The sequence below is a fragment of the Microtus oregoni genome, unplaced genomic scaffold (genome assembly GCF_018167655.1).
Source record: "Microtus oregoni isolate MIOR12 unplaced genomic scaffold, Mior012 000036F_ref0000092, whole genome shotgun sequence".
NCBI classification, from domain to species: domain Eukaryota; kingdom Metazoa; phylum Chordata; class Mammalia; order Rodentia; family Cricetidae; genus Microtus; species Microtus oregoni.
In genome coordinates this window covers 9,492,907-9,516,157 of record NW_024543095.1, presented here as the reverse complement: position 1 = coordinate 9,516,157, position 23,251 = coordinate 9,492,907, and the positions used below count along the sequence as shown (strand labels likewise).

Sequence of the window (23,251 nt, the reverse complement as noted above, 5' to 3'; positions counted from 1 at the left end):
GCCCAGGCTCGGCAGGCATTCTACCATTACAGTATACCTCAAGTTCTAAGGCAGACAACTGATTTCCTGATTCCCATGATGGCTTATTTCTCAACTGATCCCAAGTAAAGAGGTGACTAAGCGTGTTACCTGTTGGGATGCCTCACAAGCATCACAATACCAGCATAAATCATAATTGTCCATCTCTATGATACTTGTATTCTGAAATAACAGTAAATTTTTCCCAAGCCAGTGACCAATTTTACCCCAAGTAGAACATACTTCTGAAAGAATCAAGCATTACATAAAGGCCTTCTTTCCACACCGACATAGATAGTTTTTACTTTATTGGGAACAATCTCAGTCATGATCTGCAGAGGTTGGTCCTGGGCAATTTGAAGATAGGTCTTCTTTATCTGTAATTTATGTAGAAGAAATAAAAGGTAAATATATACAAGTTTAGAGGAATTTTAGAAAATTGTATGCAGTATTTTTGGACAGTCATGTTTGTTATTTATTCTACAAAATAAACGAGGGAAAGATTCAAACAATAATAAAAAATAAGGGGCAGGGGACTGGGGAGCTGGCTTGATGGTTAAGAGCACTGACTGCTCTTCCAGAGGATCTAGATTCCATTTTCTGCATCCACATGTGGCTAACAACAGTCTACTCCAAGCCCAGGGGATCTGAGGCCTGCTTCCGGCTTCCATGAACACTGAATGTTCTATCTGAAAATCTATGGTACATAGATAGACATGTGGGCACAGCACCCATAGGCACAACATAAAAATTTAAGAGATTAAAATAACAAAAAAATCCTCATTCTCAGATACAAAGTTCTTAATTACAAGTTAATAAGGTAAAATGGACAGTACAGGAGACAAACAGCTCAGTTAAGATATCTGGAAAGGCTGTTCTGAAGGGAAAGGAAGTAGGAATGGATCTGGGGGAGAAGGAAGGTTGTGCAGAGGAACTGGGGGGAGAGGAGGGAAGAGAAACTGTGGTCAGGATGTAATATGTGAGAGAAGAATAAATAAAAAAAAATATTTGGCAAAGGTTAAACTAATTTCTTCTTCACAATAAAAAAAAAAAAGAGAGTGGATTTCAACAGACTTGATTTTAATGAGTTAGGACAATAGTGTGCCTAAACAGAAATTAGTTATAAAATTTTAATGCAAGCATCTATCAAAGAACGAGTCTCCAAAAAATAAAGCATGAAAAAAAAAATCATTATTTTCAAGTTTTTTTGCTCCTCCTCCTCCTCTTCTTTTTTTTTCGCTGGGGGTAGGTGGTTGAGACAGGGTCTCATTATGTAGCCCTGGTTGGGCTGGACTTGCTGTGCCAGAGAGCTGCGGTCACAGCACTCACATACAAACTTTGAACACACAAAGATAAAACCAACCCATCTTTCTTTCTTCCTCTCTCTTTTCTTTTATTTTTTCCAGACAAGGTTTCCCTGTGTAGCTCTGGCCATTCTGAACTTGCTCTGTAGGACAGGCTGGCCTTGAACTCAAGAGATCCACCTGCCTCTGCTTCTTGAGGGCAGGGTTTAAAGGTGTGTGCCACCATGCCTAGCCTTTGTAAGTTATTCTTTAGACTTGAAATTATTTGAGTAATAAAATGGTGAAAATTCTTGCACATTTAGTTACTGAAAAAATAAGTGTTGAATTCTAATAAAAACTTGAAGTATTTCTATAGTCAGTATTTCTTTAGCACCGGCCCCACACTGCTATTTGAATGGAATAAATAAGACATGCAGGTTTCATCACAAACAAGCAAGCATTCACGGGCAGTATTTCTAAAGCATAAATCATCTTCTCACCTTCGTAGGCTGTCCCACACCAAATGCAATACAGATGTTCTTCTCGTAAGTAGCCAGTGAGTATCTGCAGTTTCTCCAGCACCTGACAGAGGACACAGGGGCGTCAGTGCTTGCGTCGACCAGAACCTCGGCTCCTGAATCTCAGTTCAGGCCCAGGCTTAAACTCTTCTGGTACACTCTCAAACAATTACTCAAGGTGTCAGAGCAGAGGTGATATATTTGGGCATGTCTCAGCTGACTAACCACTTGTCCACAAGAGACAACTGATGAACATAAAAAAGGAATCATCTTCTGGCTAGCTCTGTGATGAGGTTTTGTTGCTGGGTTTTTGTTTTTGTTTTTTTTTTTTTTTAAAAAAGACAGGGTCTCATGGACTCTTGAACTGGAGGTGCTATATAGACCAGGCAGGCCTTGAACTCACAGAGACCTACCTGCTCCTGCCTCCTGAGTGCAGGCATTAAAGGTGTGCACCATCATGCCCAGCAGGAACATCCACTTTGAGTGGCACATCATGGAACACCAGAGTAGCCACTGTGCCCAGTGATAATTAGGATTCTCAAATACCTCTTTTACTTTCAAGGAAATCTGTCCCTCCGCTGAAGGGATGGAGGACTGCCTCCTTCAGCCACATTCCTCAGAGAGCTCAGCTAAGCCATACATGTGTGCTCCAGGCTGTGACTACTACCTAGGAAAATTCCATATTCAAGTAACTACAGGAGTACTGTCACTTGCTCCTGAATAATAACATTTTAGAAGTTAATTGTGCATATGTGTATATGGTCTCAGGTGCTTGGCAGTGTGTGTCAGAGGAAAATTTGGGAGTCGGTTCTCTCCTTCCACGTGAGTCCCGGGGCTAGAACTAAGGCTGTTAGGCTCGGCAGCAGGTGCCTTCGCTCACTAAGTTACCTTCTTCCACCCTGTGCTTCCTTCTGGCTGTTCTGTTTGGGGAATGGATGAGGTACACATTAGGATCACTTTTAGAAATTTAACAGGAAACAAAGCCAAGTGAAATCATTAAAATTTGCAGCTAATCTGTAATTTTCAGTAAACTACAGTGAAATGGAGAATTATATGAAATTTTATTTTGGGGCTAGTAACTCTCACCGCAGGGTAACTTTTCTCCCCCGGGGGGGGGAGGGGGATGGTGGTATACAGCAATGCTGGGGAACACTTTTCGGGTGCCAAGCTGCAGTTGCCAGTTTGTACACCCTGATCAATCATTTATAATCGCCCATTCCCGGGTTCCTGAGGAACGCTCAGCTGCTCCTCTCTGCCACTCCTGCGGGGCTGAGGCACTGGAGACTCGACATGGCATGCTAATGCATGCGATACACATCCAATCAAGGCTTCTCTGTTGCCTACATAGCAGCATAGCTGGTCTCCATCCTCCAGATGCCAGTTTCACCCGGCAACTGCAGCTTCCTCCTCTGGTATGTCACCGCCTGAGACTGCTTGCCTAGAGAAACTTCCCATCAAGACCAGTCAGTTCCTCCCCCAGTGCTATTCCTAATGAACACACTGTCGTTCAAGACTGCTGGGCTAGTAGGTACTCCCCATCAGAGGGAGCACACCCAACCTGATCCTAGTTTTCCTGTATGTGTATCTTTGTGTCTGTCCTTTCTCCATCCCTGCACCTAGTCAGGTGACAGGACTCAGGCCAAGTATTACTGTTACACATCCTGTCATGCTGCCCATGGCAAAGAGTTACCCACTTCAGGTGCTAACAGTGCCAAGGCCAAGACTCCTGCTATGAGAAGACAATGGCGCCCAGACATACACTCAAATCCTCGCTCGTGTATTTGTCTTCATCCTGCTCCTCCTCTTCCTCTTCCTCAGTCTCCTCTTCAGGCCTTATCCAGTACCATGCCTCCCTGGGAACCTGAATATTCTGAAAATGCAGAATTATTCTTGTAAAATGCAGCTAAGTATACTTGTGGTGTCTTAATTATGTTTGTGTTAACATGAATCTGTCCTTCCAATTAATATCCACTGAGTGCAATTTCCTGGTAAAGACCAGGCCATGAACTGTGATGACTGAAAGGGCAATTAGAATTTTGTCAGTCAAGCAGGAAAGATGAGTGATGGGTAGAAAGCTATACATGTAAGCTAGGAAGTCATTACGTGTCAGCAAATACATGCAAGATAAAATCTCACGAAAATACAGTGTAGTAGGACATTCTTCCCGGCTACTTATATAGAAACCATACTAATGTTTAAGTGAAGTCATTTTGTTTCGATACCACTCACTGTGTTTTGTAAAGGCAAAGATTTGTTTAAAACGATTTTAAAAGACTCCTACTTGAAATGAAAGCATTCCACCTTAAATTCCCAACAGATACACAGAGCGATAAGTATGGACTAAACTTAGGTTATTCTGGTTAGTCAAACATGGGGAACAGAATTTCTATACATTCCAGGCCTGAGTAATGACACTTAGCAGACAACTCAGGACCTGGAGTAAGTCAGCCATTAGGGTGTTGGTAACCACAACAGGTGGTACACATCAAACGGAAGTTTTAAGGCATGGAGTCCCCCCATCTCAAAAAACCAAAACTCAAAAAAGTCACAAAAACAAAAACATAAACCAAATCATGCAGGTACCAAAAACTCTAGGAAACTGGAAGGAGCTACCCACCTACCTTCTGGGTGTCCAGCTGCTGGCAAGCTCGCTGGCTCCTTCTCAGGTCGCCTTCGAGCCTCAGCTCATCCTGCCTACTTTTCAGTCGCGCCCTAAGTAAAGAAGGGTTGTATAGTAAGGTCCCTGTTCTCTAACTGCTTTATATACCCCAGCACCAAGGAACACCGAGAATAATAAAGGGGATTCGAACCAGTTCAGAGAAAACGCTTTACCGGAACTGCTCGGCAGCCTTTTCTTCATTTTGGTTTTTCATGTGGATTTTTCTCCTGTAGTTTTCCAGCCTCTCCTCTGCTTTCCGTTTTAGTAATGACTCATGACCTATGCCACTTTTTCCTGGTCACAGACAAAATTTCTGATGAGGAATTTAAGAACTTACTCATTTTTATTTAAACTTCAAAACACGACAATTTAAATACTTAAGAAATTAAATGCAGTTCTCACTTGAATATAATTATCCAAGCTTATTTCATTAAAACGGCAACAGAAAACACAGAGTCTCATTCAAAACACTAATGATACACATATTTTTAAAAATTAGGAGCTGGGCAGTGGTGGCACATGCCTTCAATCTCAGTAGAGGTAGAGGCAGGCAGGTCTCTGGGTTCAAGGCCAGTCTGGTCTACAGAGTGGGTTCCAGACAGCCAGGGCTACAGAGAAACCCTGTCTCAAACAAAACAAAATAAGTAAATAATAAATAAAATAAAAATCAGGAAAATAGTATCAACTATCATACTTTCATAAATGTATGCTTGTTTTCTCTTCAATTAATCCAAGGAATGACACTAAGAAATGCCATTGATAACATTACAGATGACAAAAAAGGTGTTCTGCGCTCCGCAGTTGTAAAAATGCCCCCCGGTTTGTGGTGCTGGGATCAGAAGCAGGGCCATGGACTGGATGAACAGATGGTCTATCAGTGGGCTTCATCTTTAACTCTTTGGCAGGCCTCACTATGTAGCTCAGGCTAGCCTCCACATCTCCATTTTCCTCCTAAATTCTGATATTACAGATGTATAACTACAAATGACTATTCCTGGCTCCCTTATATTTTTTATGATTTAAATTATATATATATTTGTTGTTGTTGTTGTTGTTGAGACAGGGTTTCTCTGTAGCTTTGGAGCCTGTCCTGGGACTAGCTCTTATAGACCAGGCTGGCTAAATTTTATATTCTATGACTTCTATTTTACCAAAACATACTTTAAAATTTTTTACTATAAAAACAACTTTAAAAATATTTAAAAGTGGCCAGGCGGTGGTGGCGCACGCCTTTAATCCCAGCACTTGGGAGGCAGAGGCAGGCGGATCTCTGGGAGTTCAAGGCCAGCCTAGTCTACAAGAGCTAGTTCCAGGACAGGCACCAAAGCTACAGAGAAACCCTGTCTCAAAAAACAAAACAAAAAAAAATTTAAAGTTTAACATTTTACTATTTCATAGGCTTTCTATGATAGCCAAATACAAGAACACCATCACAAAACATAGTAAGCAAACCAATCTAAGTTATTGTTACTTAATATACTAATAAGATTATATATACCTGTTTTGACATTGATAGGAATTGGTTCAACAATGCCATCTCCTAAAAAAAGAAAAAAGAAACATAGATTAGAAATATTTTACTTACCACCAAGTTCAGGTCAGTCAGAGAGGTATGTAACATTACAATGCTCTCTGTATATCCCCTCCCAGTCTCAATGACACTGCAAATTGAATTCTGCAAACTAATGCTCTCTTTCTCAGCTATTACCTCTCCTAATTTCAAATACCTCCTATCTACCTCTCTATCTAGCATCTATTTTTGTGACCAGGGTCTCAGTGCATAGCTGTAACTATCCTGGAACTCACTATATAGATAGGTTGGCCCTGAACTCACAGAGATCCATTTGCCTCTGCCTCTCCTGTGCACATATGCCATTTTAGGAAGTGATATTAGGGACACAACAGTCTTAGTGGGCAACAATCTCAGAAGGAAACACCCTTCCTATATGAAAAATCAAAGTGATTAGAATAGAGGAAAAAAAAAAAAGCAAACCGAAGCCACAATTTACAGCCACTACATCTTCATAAGCAGTGTGATTTCCCAAAGGGGAACACAGCTCCTCCAACTGGAAGGTCAGTCGGATGGCTGCCATGGGCACAGAGCAAGCCGAGAAGAGCCCCATGATGGTCCCCAAAGTTGCTTCATTGCAGTGTGATCATTGTGCTTCTCTGCCCATCGCCTGCACCCATTCCTCACTGCTCCCCTCGTCAGCCGCCTGCCAGTGCCTTTGAGGCGGCGGTGGGATGGTAAGCAGCTTGTGTCGGCATGTGTGGCGTTTAAGAGGGCCGTGAGCAGACAACTCTGTAAGGACTGCTAGCACCAAAGATGCTAAGAAACTTAAGTTGTTTTACTTTTTGGTAAATAAAGGTACTGTCAGCTTGGGTCTCCATCAGCACACTGCAGTTGAGCGGGAGAACACTGAGCCACTTCCACGTCCAACTCACCGCTCTTGCCCAGAGCCTGGCCACTCTTGTATCCCATCTTTTGGAGCAAAGCGAATCCCTTGTTTTCACAGCCTAGTGCATTCTTCAACCCGATGTCACGTCTTTCCCGCTCTTCCTCTTTCACACTCTTCTGCCTGTTTTTCAGATTAGCTTCCTGCTGCTTTTCTTCTTTTCGACGGGCCTCTCGGATCTGCCTCAGCATTGGCACGCCTGGTCTGATGTCTTCTCTGAAAAAGAAAGGCAACAGTGTAGGCGAGGGTAGGAAGTTTTCTCTCTTGACTCTGACAGAAGACAGAAGAGGGTACCCAAAGATGGTTAAGAGCAGAAGTAAAATGGTTAGTACCAAAAGAGAGGAGAAAGCTCCTGTTCTCTTTGTAAGGACACATGGGATGTTATCCATGAAATAGGAAGACTGATTTTTCCTGGGGGGAGGAGAGTTCCAAACAGGGTTTCTCTGTGTAGTCCTAGCCAGCCTGAGTATGACCCCCAGCGCTATAACAGCTAGGCATGGCTTTTGTACACACCTGCAATCTCAGCTCTTAGGAAACAGAGGCAGGGGAATCAGCTACATAGTGAGCCGGAGGGCAGCCTAAGCTACATAAGACAGATCCCATCTCAAAACAGCACACATGATTACGGTACCATCACCCAAACACTGTCCTTATTTTATAGTCTACAGATGCCTTTTGCATATCATCATATTAGGTATACACATTTACTTACTGAACATTAATGAAGGAATCTGACATGTAATCCTCTTCTTCTGCCATGTTCAACTTCATATGACAACACTGCCTACAGATCAAATGGGACAAAGCAAAAGTATTATCATTATCATTTTAGTTTACCATGATGGAAATCAACCAGAGAGAGAGGCAATGCTACATGATGCTCCCTTGTGCACAAACATAGAGAATTTCAGCACTCTACGTCCTAGCAACAGAGAAGCAGCCAAGCCAACAATAGCTAACTGGAAATGGTGTGGGCTTTTGAAACCTCAAAGCCCCTGGAGTGACTCACTACCTCCAGCAAGGCCCACCTCCTAATCCCTCCAAAACAAGTCCTCCAACTGGAGACCAAGTATTCAAAAATACGCGTCTACTGGTACCATACGAATTCAAAACACCACAGAAGTAAACACTCTTGCTTTGTTTTTTTTTTGTTTCTTTCCTGAGACCGGACCACACTATATGCTGTATCTCAGGTTGGCTTGGAACTCACGATGCAGTCCAAGATGGCCTTGGAACTTGTGATTCTCCGGACAGACACGCATATAATCATGTGGTATTCTCCAAGATGGTCGGTTCCTATTAAATCTTGCCTCTGGGCTTTTTGATAACTCTGTGCACTCTCCATATTGAGCCATTCGTGTAACCAACAGGATTTTGAGTCTGAGATTGACTTTTGGGTCATACCGCACACTGCACTCTGTAAAGTTGGTAGCATGGATTAACTGAATCAAGCCTGTGGCCACACAGGGGAGCAGTCAAGAAGCTCTTTGGAGCATCCATGTGGAAGGATCTGAGGCACAAATGTGTGAGCCAAATCAGGAAGCCATCTGGGAAGCCTGAGGTGAGTCAGACTGAATATAGACATGTTTACACGTAACAACTAATACTCACCTAGCTCATCAACAGCTCAGTAGATATGAACAGTTAGCTCCACTTTCCAGCTGGAAAAATTAAGGCTCAATCCAGCTACATGATTTGTTCGCAGCCACAGAGAATACAGGTCTTGGTGATTTTGCTCCTGAAACAGAACGAGGCTATAATTGTCATCGCTGAGCTGGGTGTAAGGAAAGCGTTCTACCATTGAGCTAAATCTCTAGCCCAAATCGAATTATTTTTAGGGGGAACATTTCCACAGTCAGACACGGTGGCCCTTTGGTGTACTGGAGTTGATGGCAGCATGATCTGCACAGTGGAGCCCCTGTCTCAGAACATGAAACACACAAAGTACAAGGTATTACAGGTTACTTTGAAAGTGCTCCCTTTTAGCTATTACATCTGATAGTTACAATGTTCATACCTCATCACAGTTACTTACACCCAGGTATCGCAATGTCACCGATAGACACATTTTGAGGAAGTTAGTTACTATTGGTGAGGAAGTTAAATTACTTTTAAGGAGTGGAATAAGGAATTTAGGTCCTCAAGTGTGAAAGCTCTCTTGCTAAGAGGACAATATACACCGGCGTCATCCACTCCCTTCAAACATAAGCATAAACTTCACAAGGAGATGGACAGAAAACCCAGGCAACGATGCTGGACCATCCCTTAAGAGTCCCAGCAGCGAGGTGGTCTACCTAAGGGGACATCATACAGCATTTGTGGATGGGTTGGAGGTAGCTGTGTGTGAAAGATAATGTGAAGCTCTTTGCTTATGCACCTAAAGAATGGGTAACCGTTTTCTCAACGGGAATATTATAGGTGCAGGCTTATTCTTTATTGGGCAAAGGGTACGGTAGTTTGAAGCAAGGGCTACTTAATACACGGAGGTGGGCTACCTCTTTCCTATGGCTGTCTCGAGCATCGCTGGTCCTTCCCTCCCGCCTGCCGCGACTCACCAAAACGACCACTCACGGATGGGGCGCTGCTGATGTCGTGATGGGCAGTCACAGCCAACTAGCACCGACCTCAGTCAAAATTTTCTGGGCGTCCGCAGACTCTAAATACGCAGCTCTACCGCCTCGACCCCCAGCGCGCTGCGCATGCGCCGTCCAATTTCGTGCGGGGCCCCGCAGAGTTTCATCCCACTTGTTTCTGACAGCGGATTCGTTCGGAAACTTGCGGGTGGGCGGGGTTAAGAGAGCGCGAAGAGTGCGCGTGCGCGTGACCAGCGTTCTGCGCCTGCGTATTCCTCCCTCTTCCTGCTGGCAGGCGTTTGAGAGGCGGGGCATCCGGGTCCGTCCGCCGTGACTTCTGCCGGCGGAGCTCAGCTGCCTCCGCTCTTGCTAGACTAGGAGGTGAGGCGGCTCCGCGCGCTGTCAAAGCCTGCTGGTAGACGTGCACCGCGATCCCTGTGCCGCGGGACGTTTGCCGAGGGCTGAGGAGGGAGTTGCAGTTTTAAGGCCCGAGAGCCTCAGCCTCGTGGGGTTGACAGCTCGGGGACCCCCGCGACGGGAAGCTGACATCCTGGGGCGTCCCCGCGACCCCGACTCGCGTTTTCCTCAGGCCCTAAGCTGTCGCGACCCTCGGAGCAGCGGGGTGCACCGAGACACCGAGCAGTCGGGGTCTGCATCTTCGGGCCGAGGGGTTGTCTCGGACGCTACTACTGCGAAGCCCCGCCCCTCGCCTGTCGGAAGCCTGGGGTCATTATCCTGGACCCTGGTAGCCAGGGACCGGTAAAGGTGCCGGTACAGTCAGCCGGGGACGGAGAAAGCTCGCCAAGAGGCGTGAGCTTCTTGCTTAGGGGTTCTCATGGTAGAATGAATTACCGGGAATAATGCCTTTTTGCAGTATTTCCATTTTCCTTGCGTTCCATTCTCATCTCCAGTTTTGGTTCTTCCGTTGTCTTCTCAAAATTGGTTCTCTCAGGCTGTGTGTCAAAGAAGTTATATTGAACAAATAAGAAATAATGAGAAGTGAAACCGTACTTTCTTTCCCTATCTTAGTGGTTGCATTTATGAGACTTGACATTTAATATTTAAAAATCCTTACATGTGGGGACTGGAGAGATGGCTCAGTGGTTAAGAACACTTGGTGCTTTTGAAAAGGACCGGGGCCCACATGGTGCCTCAAAACCATCTCTAACTCCAGTTGCAGGGAGCTAACACCTGCTTTGATTGAACTCTGTGGGCAGCAGGCTCACGTGGTGCACATACATTTATGTAGGCAAACAGTCCTACACATAAATAAAAATTCCTTACATGCACTTCTTTTTTAATTTTATCTAATCTGTTTAAGGTGTGAATTAAGAACTTCAGTAATGGAGTTAGCTCACAGCTTATTGCTAAATGAAGAAGCATTGGCTCAAATCACCGAAGCAAAGAGACCAGTGTTTATCTTTGAATGGTTAAGATTTCTTGACAAAGTCCTAGTTGCTGCCAACAAGGTAGGTATTGCTCCCCTACCCCCATGAGATTAATATAAAGGAAAATTTAAGCATCATGCTTTGAAAATGTTATGAGTCACTCACGTCAGGAATTTCTAGTTTATCTTTCTTTTGATCAGCAACAAAACCCAAACCCTGACTAAATCCTGCATGTTGGGACCTTCATATCTCAGCTTAGTGTGACGGGGAGAAGAAGATGTCTCTGTGGCTGGTGTCACTCATAGTCATCAGTGCCTAGAAGTGGTCTCTGTGATGCCTGCGATTCCAGTGTCTGCATGTTCTCTCTGGGGACTTAAAAGAGACTTTTACTGTTTCTTCTACTTGCTACACAGACTCTTTGATGCAAGGTTGTTTTGTTCATATTTTGTTTATTTTTTAAGCATTAGATGTGTTCCTCAAATGAGAACTTGGTTCAGATTTAAAAGTGAGTCATAGAAGGTGTTCTGGAAAAGGTGAATTTTGTTGGCGGAATGTCAGATAGGATAGTCCTGTCCTTACTGTGTTAGTTTGTTCCTCTTGACTGATTGTTCCCTAGTAGATACTTTTCTACTCTAGTGTCTGGAGGAGATGTGGTTACTTGTCTAGGATTGAGAGACTGAGAGACTGGGATGGGGAGCCTGAAGGCTTCAACACTCAGTATGTAAATATTCACTTAATTCCTTTTTTAGTACAGTGACCTCATTCCACAGTTGTGCCTGATGCCTTCTTGTCCAGAGTTGTCCTGTCTAACTGTTTTTTCAGAAAACAAGCCTCTAGCCTTCTTCTAAAATGAGGAGAGAAGCGTAGAAGATTTTGTGGGTTTTTTTTTTTTTTTTTTTTTTTTGGCTTTGACTTTACTTGGTGTGACAGGCTTTTATTAGTTATACATGGCTGGCCTGGGACTCATTGTGTTTCCCAGACTGGCTTCAAACAAGCTGCTGTCTTCCTGCATTAGCTGCCTGAGTGATGAAATGCTGGACATGATGGGTGCTCTCCTGTACACCCTTTTAGACTATCAACCAGTCATTGCTTTTTTTTTTTTTTTTTTTTTTTGGTTTTTCGAGACAGGGTTTCTCTGTGGTTTTGGAGCCTGTCCTGGAACTAGCTCTTGTAGACCAGGCTGGTCTCCAACTCACAGAGATCCGCCTGCCTCTGCCTCCCGAGTGCTGGGATTAAAGGCGTGCACCACCATGGCCCGGCCCAGTCATTGCTTTTGTTTCCAGGTGAAGATTTAGTCTAACCTCAAAAGGCACCCAGGCCTTAAAACCATGAACTGTTGGAGTAATTTGTGTCTTAATTTCTTTTTGTTTTCTCTGTTGGGAATCCTAGGCTGTGCTTGGGTTCTTTTGCTATTGTCGTGGCTGTTATAAACTTGTGCTCTGATACTATTGTTCTTGCCTGGTAGAATCACTTTAATTGCCATAAAGACAGTAAATGCATGGATTCCCTTGTAACCTTTAACTGGAAATTTCACTTATCTCTTAAATCTTCTGCAACTGAACCTTTGTTGTCTTCCTTCCACTGAAAAGTTTTTTCCAAGTTATCACATAACTCAAATTATTCAAATCAATAGTCAGGACTTGTTTTATTTGGTCCTTTCCCATCATCTCACATAGCTGATCCTCTGCGTTAAATACTCAACACTCACGTTGTTTTGTTGTGAGAGTCGTCAGTGTTACTCTTTAGTGATAGCTAATCTTAGGATTTCTACCCCCATTTCAGATACCCACCTTTCAGAAGAAAGCTCATGGGCTCCTATGTAGCTCAGTTGGCAGAGCACTCGCCTCATGCAAAAAGTCCTGGATTTAATTCCTAGCACACATAAAACAATTTTATGTGGCGGCCCACAGCAATAATCCCAGCCCCTGGGAAGTGGATGCAGGAGGATCAAAAGTTCACAGTCGTCCTCAGCTGCACAGTAAATTCAAGGGCAGCATGGGATTCCCTCTTCTGTCCTTTCTCCTCCCCCCTTTCTACACACACACACACACACACACACACACACACACACACACCGCAGAGTTAACGCTAACACATCTAAACCAAAGTAGTGATTTTCTTTTTCAAACTTATCCTTTCCCAAATCTTTAAAATCGTCCTTTACTTCTTTGTTAAACCCTCTATCATGCTGATTAGCAACCGCCTGCTTCTCCAGTGTCTCTCTTCTGGGTTGTTGCAATAGCTTTCTAATTGCACACCCTGCTCCTGCCTTGTACGTTCAGCAACCGCACTTTCCGCAGTCAGAGTTAACTGGGTGAAACATTTAGATTACAGCGCTCTCTCAGAATAAACTGAATGTTCTTCAGTGTGATCGTCTGGGTTCTTTTGACTTCGTCTTTTGACTGTTTTCTCCTACTTCATCCCAGCTATCCTGACCTTGCCGTCCTCGGGTGTGCTAAGCACACTTCATTTGCAAACGTTGTAGGTCTTGTTCCCACTCCCTGGAATGTTCTCCTGGATAGCTGCATAGCTCACCACTTCACATTAGAGAGAGATGTTTTCCTAATTAATATATTTAATAGTAAGCACTCATACCATTCATGTATTTATATCCTGTCCCTCCCCCCAGAATGTAAGTTTCATGAGATCTAGACTTTGTTTTCTTCCCTGTTGTATTCAGCGCCTAGAGTAGTACATGGCTTGTAGTAATTGCATTGCATTTCTTTTTTTTAAATTTATTTGTTTTATTTATTTATTTATTTTATTTATTAAAGATTTCTGTCTCTTCCCTGCCACCGCCTCCCATATCCCCCCCCTCCCCCAATCAAGTCCCCCTCTCTCCTCAGCCCAAAGAGCAGGAAGAGCAGACCAAGTTCCCTGCCCTGTGGGGAGTCCAAGGACCTCTCACCTCCTTCCAAAGAATGAGTGAATTCTAGATACTGACTAGATAGTGATTACGTGTGGATCTGGGAATTATGTTCTGTTGCTTAGATCTCTAAATTTCTTTTGGTTTCCTTTACTAGCCCCTAACTTTTTGGACAACTGTATCTGACCTTTCAAGGGAAAACCTTAGATATCAGTCATCCAAACATTAGTATATGATTTCACTTCCTAAGTTGATCTGGAACTGGTTCACACAGTAATCTCTTTTGTTGAAATGAAACTTTTGGACAATAAAGGGGACTAGTGATTTAATCTAGGAAAGAGTGGATCATTTCTTACTGAAGTTTTCATTTTTATAAAAGTTTTCATGTATGAGTTATGCTTAGTGAATACAGATTTTAATTATTAGAGCCATTATACATGTTAAGTATTTTTGACTACTAAGTAATAAGGGTACAAGGAAAAATATGATGTTCTTTTTCTTTTTTAAATAACAGACAGACGTAAAAGAAAAACAGAAGAAACTTGTTGAACAATTAACTGGATTAATAAGCAGCTCTCCTGGACCACCTACTCGGAAATTGTTAGCTAAGAATCTTGCAGCCCTTTATAGCATTGGGGACACTTACACAGTTTTCCAAACACTAGACAAATGTAACGACATTATCAGAAGTAAGGATGACACTGCAGCCTACTTACCAACAAAGCTGTAAGTACACTTACAGGAATCCCGGCGTGCTCTTTTTCTAGATGATTTAGGGACTCCCTATCATAAAGACCCCAGTGGGTGGAACTTGAGGCATTGTACTGACAGGAAGTTCTAACTAGATCTGAGGAAGGGGCTGGGTTTCCTCATGTGCATCATCCCATGAGACTTTGGACATAGCTGGGAGAATTGACATGGTGTCAGCAGTGGTGTCTAAGATGGAAAGAAAAGACTTAGGAATGGGGAAGACTAGTCTGCTGACCCAGTCCAGCCAGTTAAAGAAATGAAATGATTTTGGAATCCAGACCTTCCTGCTCATTGAACTGCGTTTGCACTAGAGAGGCAACGTCGAAGTAGAGACCATTTTGCTTACAAGTTTACTGATGAGTAGATTAAGTTGAGCCTAAAATGTTTAGATTAAATACAAATTAATTTTTGAAAATCAGAAACGTATAATGAATTGTCTTTAAACCTTTTGTATATGTGTGTGTGTGTGTGCGTGTGTGTGTGTGCGTGTACACATGCACACTATATTTTGTGTGTGGAGGTCAGAGGACTTGTGGGAGTTAGTGCTCTTTACGCTGTAGGTCCTGGAAGTGGAACTCAGAACATCGGGCTTGACAGCCTCTACTCACTGAGCCCTCTTGACAGCCCAGAAATTGTATTACTAACCACTGAGACCGTTTTACAGGGCAGCAGTGGCTTGTGTTGGGGCATTTTATGAGAAGATGGGAAGGATGTTGGGCAGTGCATTTCCAGAAACAGTGAACAATCTGTTGAAATCTCTGAAAAGTGCAGAGGTAAGTTTTACAGCAAGTATTTGATGCCTTACTCATGACATGTAATATTACAGATGTTTTATTCCGTTACTATGGTCCTCATGTTGCTTATCAGGACAGTGATTTCAGATTGCCATGTCTCCTTTTTTCTAATGTCTGTTTTCTCAATTTTTGGAGGGGATTCCAATGGTTTTTAAACGAGTAAGCTTACCTATTACTTTTTACTTAATTCTGTTTTTCAATCGCCATTTTATATTTTTTGGCATTTTTCTTTTTTGTGTCACAGCTAATGTATCAGTTTCATGTGTCTGCCATAATCCATTGCTGTACACTGTGCATTATAGAACAGCAGAGGCTTCTTGCTCACAGTTCTGGCACCCAGGGATCAAAGGTCACAGGCTCATCTTTCCTCCACAGGCTCTAGGGGAGAGCTGTGCCTTCTTTCCTAGATTTAATGGTTGCGAGAAACTCTGGCCTTTCCCAGCTGTGGGCCACCTACTCCATATGACATCATCTTTGTGTTCAACTGCAGTTACCTTGTTTGCAGTCATAGTCACGAGTAAAGGGGTTGAAGACTTAACATTTGTTTCTGAAGGGTGCAGAATTTTAAACTGATGATGATATCAAGTGAAATTGTTCTGTTTTGTCGTGTCAGTTTGGCTGTAGATCACTTATCAATGTCTGATAGACAAAATGTAGACTAAGCTCAAGACTCGGATATAATTTTTTATGTGTTTACTTGGGAATAAATTCAGGGCATAGCACAACCTGGGTGAGTGCTCTGTCTCTAACCTGTGTCCCCAGCTTGTAGTCTCATTTCCAGTCCAGGAGAACTGACTTCTCAGATGATGTCAATACTTAGTCTTACAGTTCGGGTACTTTGTGGAATTCCTAATCCACTGCTTTTCCTCACTGTCACAATTTGGAGATAAGATAATTGGCCCCAAGAGTTGTTATATCTTAGTGGGTTCTAATTAAATAATGGGATTCATTTGACAATGTGGTTTTAAAGTCTGCCTTACGTTCACATTCAGTCTCAAGGGCGAAGTGAGATCCTAATGAGTCTGCAGAAAGTGCTGACTGGATTGGGGGGTGCGGCAGCTTCCTCTCACCGTGACATTTACAAGAATGCTCGATCCCTCCTAACTGACAGGTCGATGGCCGTCCGGTGTGCAGTGGCCAAGGTGAGTGCCCAGTCTGTTTATAATGTCCATTATGGTGCTTCTCTTAAACAGTTAATTTTTTTTCTTTTAAAGTTCTTAAATTATGAGCATTTTTGGTTTGCTTTAATGTGATAGCTATATTTTCTAGAACTATATATGAAGGGGAGTATGTGGTATGTGCTTTTGTGTGGCTGTGTGACTTCTTTCATGAAAGTACAGATATTTTGAGATTTATGTGTGTCTGTTTCCGTAGTTCATACCTTTCTATTATTTAGTACCCTTTCATTGTATGGATGCTTCACCTTTCCTATTCCTTTACATACCTTTGGCTATTACCAAAAAAAGCTTTTGTGAGCATCTGTGTGCAGATTATTTTGTGGGCCTGTGCTTTTATTTGAGTCAATATGTTTTATTTGGAATGGCTAAGATTTGTTTAACCTTTTAAGAAACTGCTCATTTCTTCAAGTGTTTGTATAGGTTTAAATTTCTGACTTTTTGCTTTTGTTACTGTAAGAGATTTCTATTCTTCCACGTCTTCATCATTATTTGATAATCACAGTTTTTGCTTTAGTCATTCTAATAGATATGACTGAGTGTCTCATAGTCTTAGCCTGCCTTTCTCTAATAGCAAATGGTAAGCATATCTTTAGGTGTTTATCATTCATATTTTATATTAAGAAAGATGTATTTCAGTAGTGACCATTGCTTCAAATTTCTCTCATTACTGAGTTCTGAGAGTGCTTTACAGATGATTGATATATTCTTTACCTAAGATAGAATATTTCTTTGAAATCTGTGAGTTGACTTAAGGGGAGGGTTTTGGTTTTGTCTTGTGGTTTTTAGAATCTAGTCTATCATGGAAAGATGATAGTAGGACTTGCCTTGTGGTTTTAGGGTACACTCTATTGGGGGGATGGCAGTAGGACTTGCCTTGTGGTTTTAGGGTACAGTCTATCGGGGGATGGCAGTAGGACTTGCCTTGTGGTTTTAGGGTACAGTCTATCAGAGGATGGCAGTAGGACTTGCCTTGTGGTTTTAGGGTACAGTCTATCGGGGGATGGTAATAGGACTAATGTGTGCCTGATGTTCATATCTTGGTAGTGCAGGGACACAGTGGTTTTAGGGTACAGTCTATCGGGGGATGGTAATAGGACTAATGTGTGCCTGATGTTCATATCTTGGTAGTGCAGGGAACAGTGAGAGGACAGAAAACTGCTGTAAGCACCCCATTCTACAGTGACCCTCTTCCTTTAGCTAAGCCTCATCTTAAGGTCCACAGCCTTCCAAAATTGTGGGCCCATATGCAACTATAAGAAACATGGAGAGATCCTTACAACTTTTGCTACATTCCCTTTGTAGTAGCAATTTGGACGTTGATATTGATGTAATCTACTGGTCTTCAGATTTCCCCGGTTTTAGTTGTATTTACTTTTTGAGCGTCTATGGAAATGATCATAGAGTTTTCTTCTTTAGTCTGCTAATGTAGATCACATTGATTAGTTTTAGAATTTTAACCAGCTGTATTTCTAGGATTACTTTACTTGGTTATGTTATATCACCCTTTTCGTTTGTTTTGTTTTGATTTGAGGCAGTGTCTCACTGTGAAATTCTAGATGACCTTGAACTTGAGATCTTTATGCCTAAGCCTCCCTAGCACTAGGAGTGCTGGTCTTTTGGATATTGTATTAGAGTGACGAAATGTTTGCCTGATATTTTTGTATTTTTGTCCCTGAGGGATGTTAGTGTAAGTTTTTGTTTCTTTTTAAAAATATTTATTTATTTTTATTTTATATGTAAGAGTTTTTGCCTGTGTGTATGTATGTGCACCAGATGCATGCTTGGTACCTGTGGTGGAACAGCTGTCCTGGTACCAAGCTGGTACCTGTCACCACCGAGGGGGTGCTGGTAACTGAACCTGGATCCTCTTATAAGTGGTCTTTACCGTGGAGGCATCTCTTCAGCCCCATGGTTTTCTTCTCAGAATGTCTTCATGAAGTTTCAGGACTTAGCAGATACTGACTTCATGGAATAATTGAAAGTTCTCTTCAATTTTCTGGAAGAGTTTATATAGAATTAGCATTTATTTATTTATTTATTTGTTTGGTTTTTTGAGACAGGGTTTCTCTGTAGCTTTGGAGCCTGTCCTGGAACTAGCTCTTGTAGACCAGGATGGCCTCAAACTCACAGAGAATCCACCTGCCTCTGCCTGCCAAGTGCTGGGATTAAAGGCATGTGCCACTACCGCCCGGCTGAATTAACATTATTTTTTGCATAAATATTTGGTTGAATTAATCAGTGCATAAGATTTTAAAGTACAAAGTCAATTTTAGAATATATATTACTCAGGTTATCTATTAAGTTTTGATTAAGTTGTAAATCTGCAGTGATTATTATTTCTCTCCTTCCTAATTTTGGTAATTTATGTCTTTTTTTCTTTTCTTGATCAATTAGATAGATATTTATCAGATCAATTGGTGGCTTAGGTTTTATTTCTGTTGTGTTTTGGTTTTGCTGGACCTGTAGCTCAGCAGTGAGTTCTACTTTACATGTACGAGGCTGTGGCCCGGCTTCAATTCCCTATGTTGCATAGGGGAAAAACCCAAAACCTAAAAGCCAGTCACCCAAGACTGTATTTCTGTTTTCTAGATCCCTGATTTCTGTTCTATCTTTAGTTCCGTTTTGGCTTACTTTAAGGAATTAGGTGTTTTTTTTTCTTAAAGGACTTCCCTTCATTGCCTGATACATAGTTTTGAAAACTGTTCATATGTTTGTCCAGTTCTTTGTGTATTTCTGGGAGTGAGCATAAGTTATCACTTACCTTTTGCCTTGTTTTTAATTACAGTGTCTTCTGGAACTACAGAATGAAGCTGTGTTCATGTGGACTGCTGAACTAGAAAACATAGCTACCCTCTGCTTTAAGGCCCTGGAAAACTCAAACTACGGGGTACGAGTCGCAGTGTCTAAGCTTCTAGGCACAGTCATGGCTACAGCCTTGATGCCGAAACAGGCAACAGGTATTGTTGGCTAGCCCTGCAGTAGACTATTACAGGTATTTGAAAGTTTAGAAAACGCTCTCTTCTAAGTTAGTTATCGCTCATGGAGGCCACTTTAAAGAGATTTAAATTGTTAGATATCTTCTTCATCAAATGAAAGAACCTCAATGACACTTTCCCTGCAATTTGATACCTGGAGTTTAATACATTGGTAACTGCTATATAGGTCCTTTTGGGGGCTGGAGAGATAACTCAGTGGTTAAAAGTACTTGCAACTCTTTCCACAGACCTGATTTCTTCCCCGGCACCCATATTGGGCAGCTCACAACCACTTGTAACTCCAGTCCCAGGGCATCTGATGCCCTCTTCGGTCCTCTGTCGGTTCCTACATGTACATAGGAAGAAGCATGCACTTCCACAAAAATAAAAATTTGAATTAGATCTTTAGGAGGGGAAAAAAGTTGTCTGTGTCCTCATTTGGGAATGAGAACTGTCAGCAGTGGCAGGAACAGGCGCCTGGTGTTCTTATTGGGGCTGCACATAGTAACTGTTCCTAATCTGCCTACAGACTTACTGACTTGTTCCCTAGCTTCTTCCTCTTAGTACTTTTTTGCTTCGAAAATGCATTCAAGCTTTTTATAAGACACTGTGACCTTTTCTATATTATAATACTCTTAAAAATCATTACTTGAAAACTTAACTAGAATATTAGAAATGTTAGTAATTCTGCTTTAGAAACTCATTTGCTCTTAAACTTACTTGTCTTCCATAAAGTCATGCGTCAGAATGTGAAGCGAGCAACGTTTGATGAGGTTTTAGAACTCATGGCCACAGGATTCCTGCGTGGAGGGTCAGGTTTCCTGAAGAGCGGAGGAGAAATGTTGAAAGTCGGAGGGTCTGTTAACCGCGAAGTGAGAGTCGGAGTGACACAGGTATGTATTGCATGTGTGAACAAATTCCATACAGGTCAGTTCACGGAAGACTTTCATAACAACATACGAGAAAATTTAGTGTCTGGTTTCTTTTAAAAAATTTAACCCATGAATGGATTAATTCAGATTCCAGATTTTATTGCATACATGTAAGAAAGGTTAATTCTCTTTTTTTCTTTCTTGTTTCTTTTGAGGTGGGAGGGGCCCTGGGTTTTAGATCCCAGGGCATTATACATTCTAGACAAGTAAGTGCCCTGCCACTGAGCTACATCCCCAGACTAAAAGTTAAATTCTTGATGTATAAATAAGTCCATTTCTACTATGTATATGTAAACATCTAAAAAAAAAACCCCTCAGATTTTATTTCACAACACATAAGTTATAAAGTAAGTTTTGTCTAAGATGGTAGTGAGCATCGGAGACTGAGATAGGCCATCCTTAGTTCAAGGCCAGACTAGGCTCCATAGTGGATACTTTGTCTCAAAAAGTAAATACATGAAATAAAATTAAATTGAAATCAGAAGCAATAAAGTCCTTAAAAATAACAAAGTAAGTTGGTTTGTTTAGAACTGTATTTAGACTTTAATAACTTAGGCATTTAGATTATAATGTTCTCCATATACCTCTTGACTAAAAATAATTGATTTATGCTTGGATTGGATTTGTCAGTGACTAATCTCTGATGGATATACAATTGAATGTGACTTGGAATTATAATTTCAAAGTAATTACTAGTGGTTACTGATCTGATAACATCTGGTAAGATAACATGGCTCATGCTCCTGGTCAAAGTCACCACAACGGTGCCTTGTCCCTGAAACAAAACTGAGATGGAAGCCTTCGGCTTGTCTTGGGGACCTCCCTGGCAGGTGTACTGCAACTCTTGGTGTTTGTGTGGGATGTGAGTTTCTGTTCCGCATTGTTACCTGACTGATCCCGAATGGACTTAGCTTTCCTTTTCACCTTCAGCACATTCCCTTTGTGTTCTTCGCGGGTGGCTTTATCTTGAGACTTTGTGTTGTTTTTGACTTGGAGTTTTAGATACAGTGTCTCACGCTGTGGTCCAGGCTGGCCTGAAACTCACCGTGATGCAGACTGCCCTGGGGTTTGAGGTGATCCCCTCAATGCTGAGATTGCCTGGCTCTTTTCAATAATTGTTTTATTCAGTACAGGAATGGTGGTACATGCCTTTCGTCCTAGTAGAGGCAGGTGGGTCTTTGTGAGTTCAGACCTGGTCCACATAGTGAGTTCCAGGCCTGTTAGGACTCCACAATGAGACCCTGCCTCACACATAAACAGAAAGAACAAAAACAAAGAATTGTTTCATTCAAAAATCCTACTAGTAATTCCTGTGACAGAAGTGTTTTTTAAAAAATGTGAAATTTAACTTTGCTATGCTTTAATCTCAAGTATAACTTTTTTGTATGCTGCTATTGTTGTTTCTGTGCTTCTGTTCATTTGCCCAGAGGAATCTAAGGCTGTGTCCTAATGTGTTTATAGGCATACGTTGTTTTTGTGACCACATTGGGTGGTCAGTGGCTGGAGCGTAGCTTCGCCACATTTCTGTCACATGTGCTTGATCTGGTTTCCCATCCCCGAGCAACACACACACATGTGGACGCTGTGTACTCAAGGCGATGTGTCTCCTTCATCCTGAGAGCCACTGTGGGCAGTTTGCTGGGTGAGAAAGCCCAGATAGCAGCTGCCAAGGAAATCTGCCAGGCTATTGGAAAACAGATGAAAGCAGTGGGTAAGTGAAAATGTTGTCACCGTGTGTGATGCTGATGACCCTAGCCATGTAGTTTAGTCTCCTTCCCCGTTTTCCTCCCTTCTTCTCTCCCCCCTTTCTTCCTTCCCTCCCTCCCTTCCTTCCTTTCTGTCTTTGGATAGGGTCTTACTATGTATCCCGGGCTGACTTCAAACTTTCAGTTTTCCTCCCTCAGTCTTGAAAGTGCTAGGGTTTTTATTCTTAATAAATACTAACATCTCTGGTTGATTTGTATCTTTTGGGACTGATTTTCATAGTAATTTTAAAATGAATTTTATATTAAATTAACTCATTTTATGAGGGAATGTTTGTGTGAAAATTCACATGTGCACCATGTGCATGCTTGGTGCCTGTGGCGGTCAGAAGGGGCTCAGGTCCCCTGGACCTCGAGGTGCAGATGGTTGTGAGCCACCATGTGAGTGCTGGGACTAGCCTTGTCCTCTGAGCCTTTGCCCTAGCTCCTCATAGTCAGTTTTATTGAGTACTTTAAAAAAATATTAAAGCAGCACATAATTGTATTGAAACCAAGTTTTAAAAATGAGTGGCATGGCCAGGCGATGGTGGCGCACGCCTTTAATCCCAGCACTCGGGAGGCAGAGGCAGGCGGATCTCTGTGAGTTCGAGACCAGCCTGGTCTACAGAGCTGGTTCCAGGACAGGCTCCAAAACTACAGAGAAACCCTGTCTCGAAAAACTAAAAAAAAAAAATAAAATAAAATAAAAAAAAAAAAAGACTGGCAAGTAAGTAAGGTTCGGGTTTTGGTTTCATTCCTTGTACCTGTGCTACTTCTAAGTTTCCCAGAATACACTAGTGTGTTGTTTTTTATCTGTGTGAGATTATCTGTTGTCATTTTTCTGCTTGAAGCCTCCTATATAAAAATATATTTTTGTTGTTTTTCTTTCACTTCTCTAATAGACTTAACCTGAAGACGTAGAGAGTAATAATTACAGACAACCGTCTGCCCCTTGCATGATATATTTTAAAAGTTCAATAATTTTAAGAAATCATAAAGTGTGACAATTTAGCGTTTATTATTCACACGTCATGCTCAGATCAGGGCACGTGGCTTGTCCACCACCCCACACATGAGCCCTCTCTGCGGGAAACTCTTGACATCCTCTCTCCCAGCTGT

The 23,251-nt window shown here is 42.1% G+C and overlaps 2 protein-coding genes across 4 annotated transcripts in view; one reads left to right on the top strand and one right to left on the bottom strand.

The window, feature by feature from the left end:
* Positions 1-295: 295 nt before the first annotated feature.
* Gpatch11 (G-patch domain containing 11) lies at positions 296-9,646 on the bottom strand. Of its 2 annotated transcripts, none has more exons than XM_041630992.1 (10): positions 9,490-9,646; positions 8,546-8,672; positions 7,647-7,718; positions 6,924-7,150; positions 5,977-6,018; positions 4,652-4,772; positions 4,441-4,531; positions 3,579-3,689; positions 1,802-1,883; positions 296-395 (listed from the first exon to the last, which is right to left on the bottom strand). In XM_041630992.1, the coding sequence occupies exons 3-10, from the start codon at positions 7,703-7,705 to the stop codon at positions 340-342; spliced, it is 789 nt and encodes a 262-aa protein (XP_041486926.1). In that variant the 5' UTR covers positions 7,706-7,718; positions 8,546-8,672; positions 9,490-9,646; the 3' UTR covers positions 296-339. The 2 variants fall into 2 exon arrangements, with proteins under 2 accessions (XP_041486926.1, XP_041486927.1); XM_041630993.1 differs by having other exon boundaries at positions 3,593-3,689.
* Positions 9,647-9,801: 155 nt separating this feature from the next.
* The window catches only part of Heatr5b (HEAT repeat containing 5B), a 76,173-nt gene continuing 62,723 nt past the window's right edge, over positions 9,802-23,251 (top strand). The window contains exons 1-8 of one of the 2 annotated variants that reach the window (XM_041630990.1): positions 9,802-9,888; positions 10,829-10,976; positions 14,276-14,487; positions 15,176-15,284; positions 16,298-16,447; positions 19,269-19,440; positions 20,194-20,351; positions 21,852-22,101. In XM_041630990.1, coding sequence (XP_041486924.1) covers positions 10,851-10,976; positions 14,276-14,487; positions 15,176-15,284; positions 16,298-16,447; positions 19,269-19,440; positions 20,194-20,351; positions 21,852-22,101 — 1,177 coding nt within the window. In that variant the 5' untranslated portion in view covers positions 9,802-9,888; positions 10,829-10,850. Of the gene's footprint in view, positions 9,889-10,828; positions 10,977-14,275; positions 14,488-15,175; positions 15,285-16,297; positions 16,448-19,268; positions 19,441-20,193; positions 20,352-21,851; positions 22,102-23,251 lie in introns of those variants that run through there. The other variant, XM_041630991.1, reaches the window with a different exon arrangement.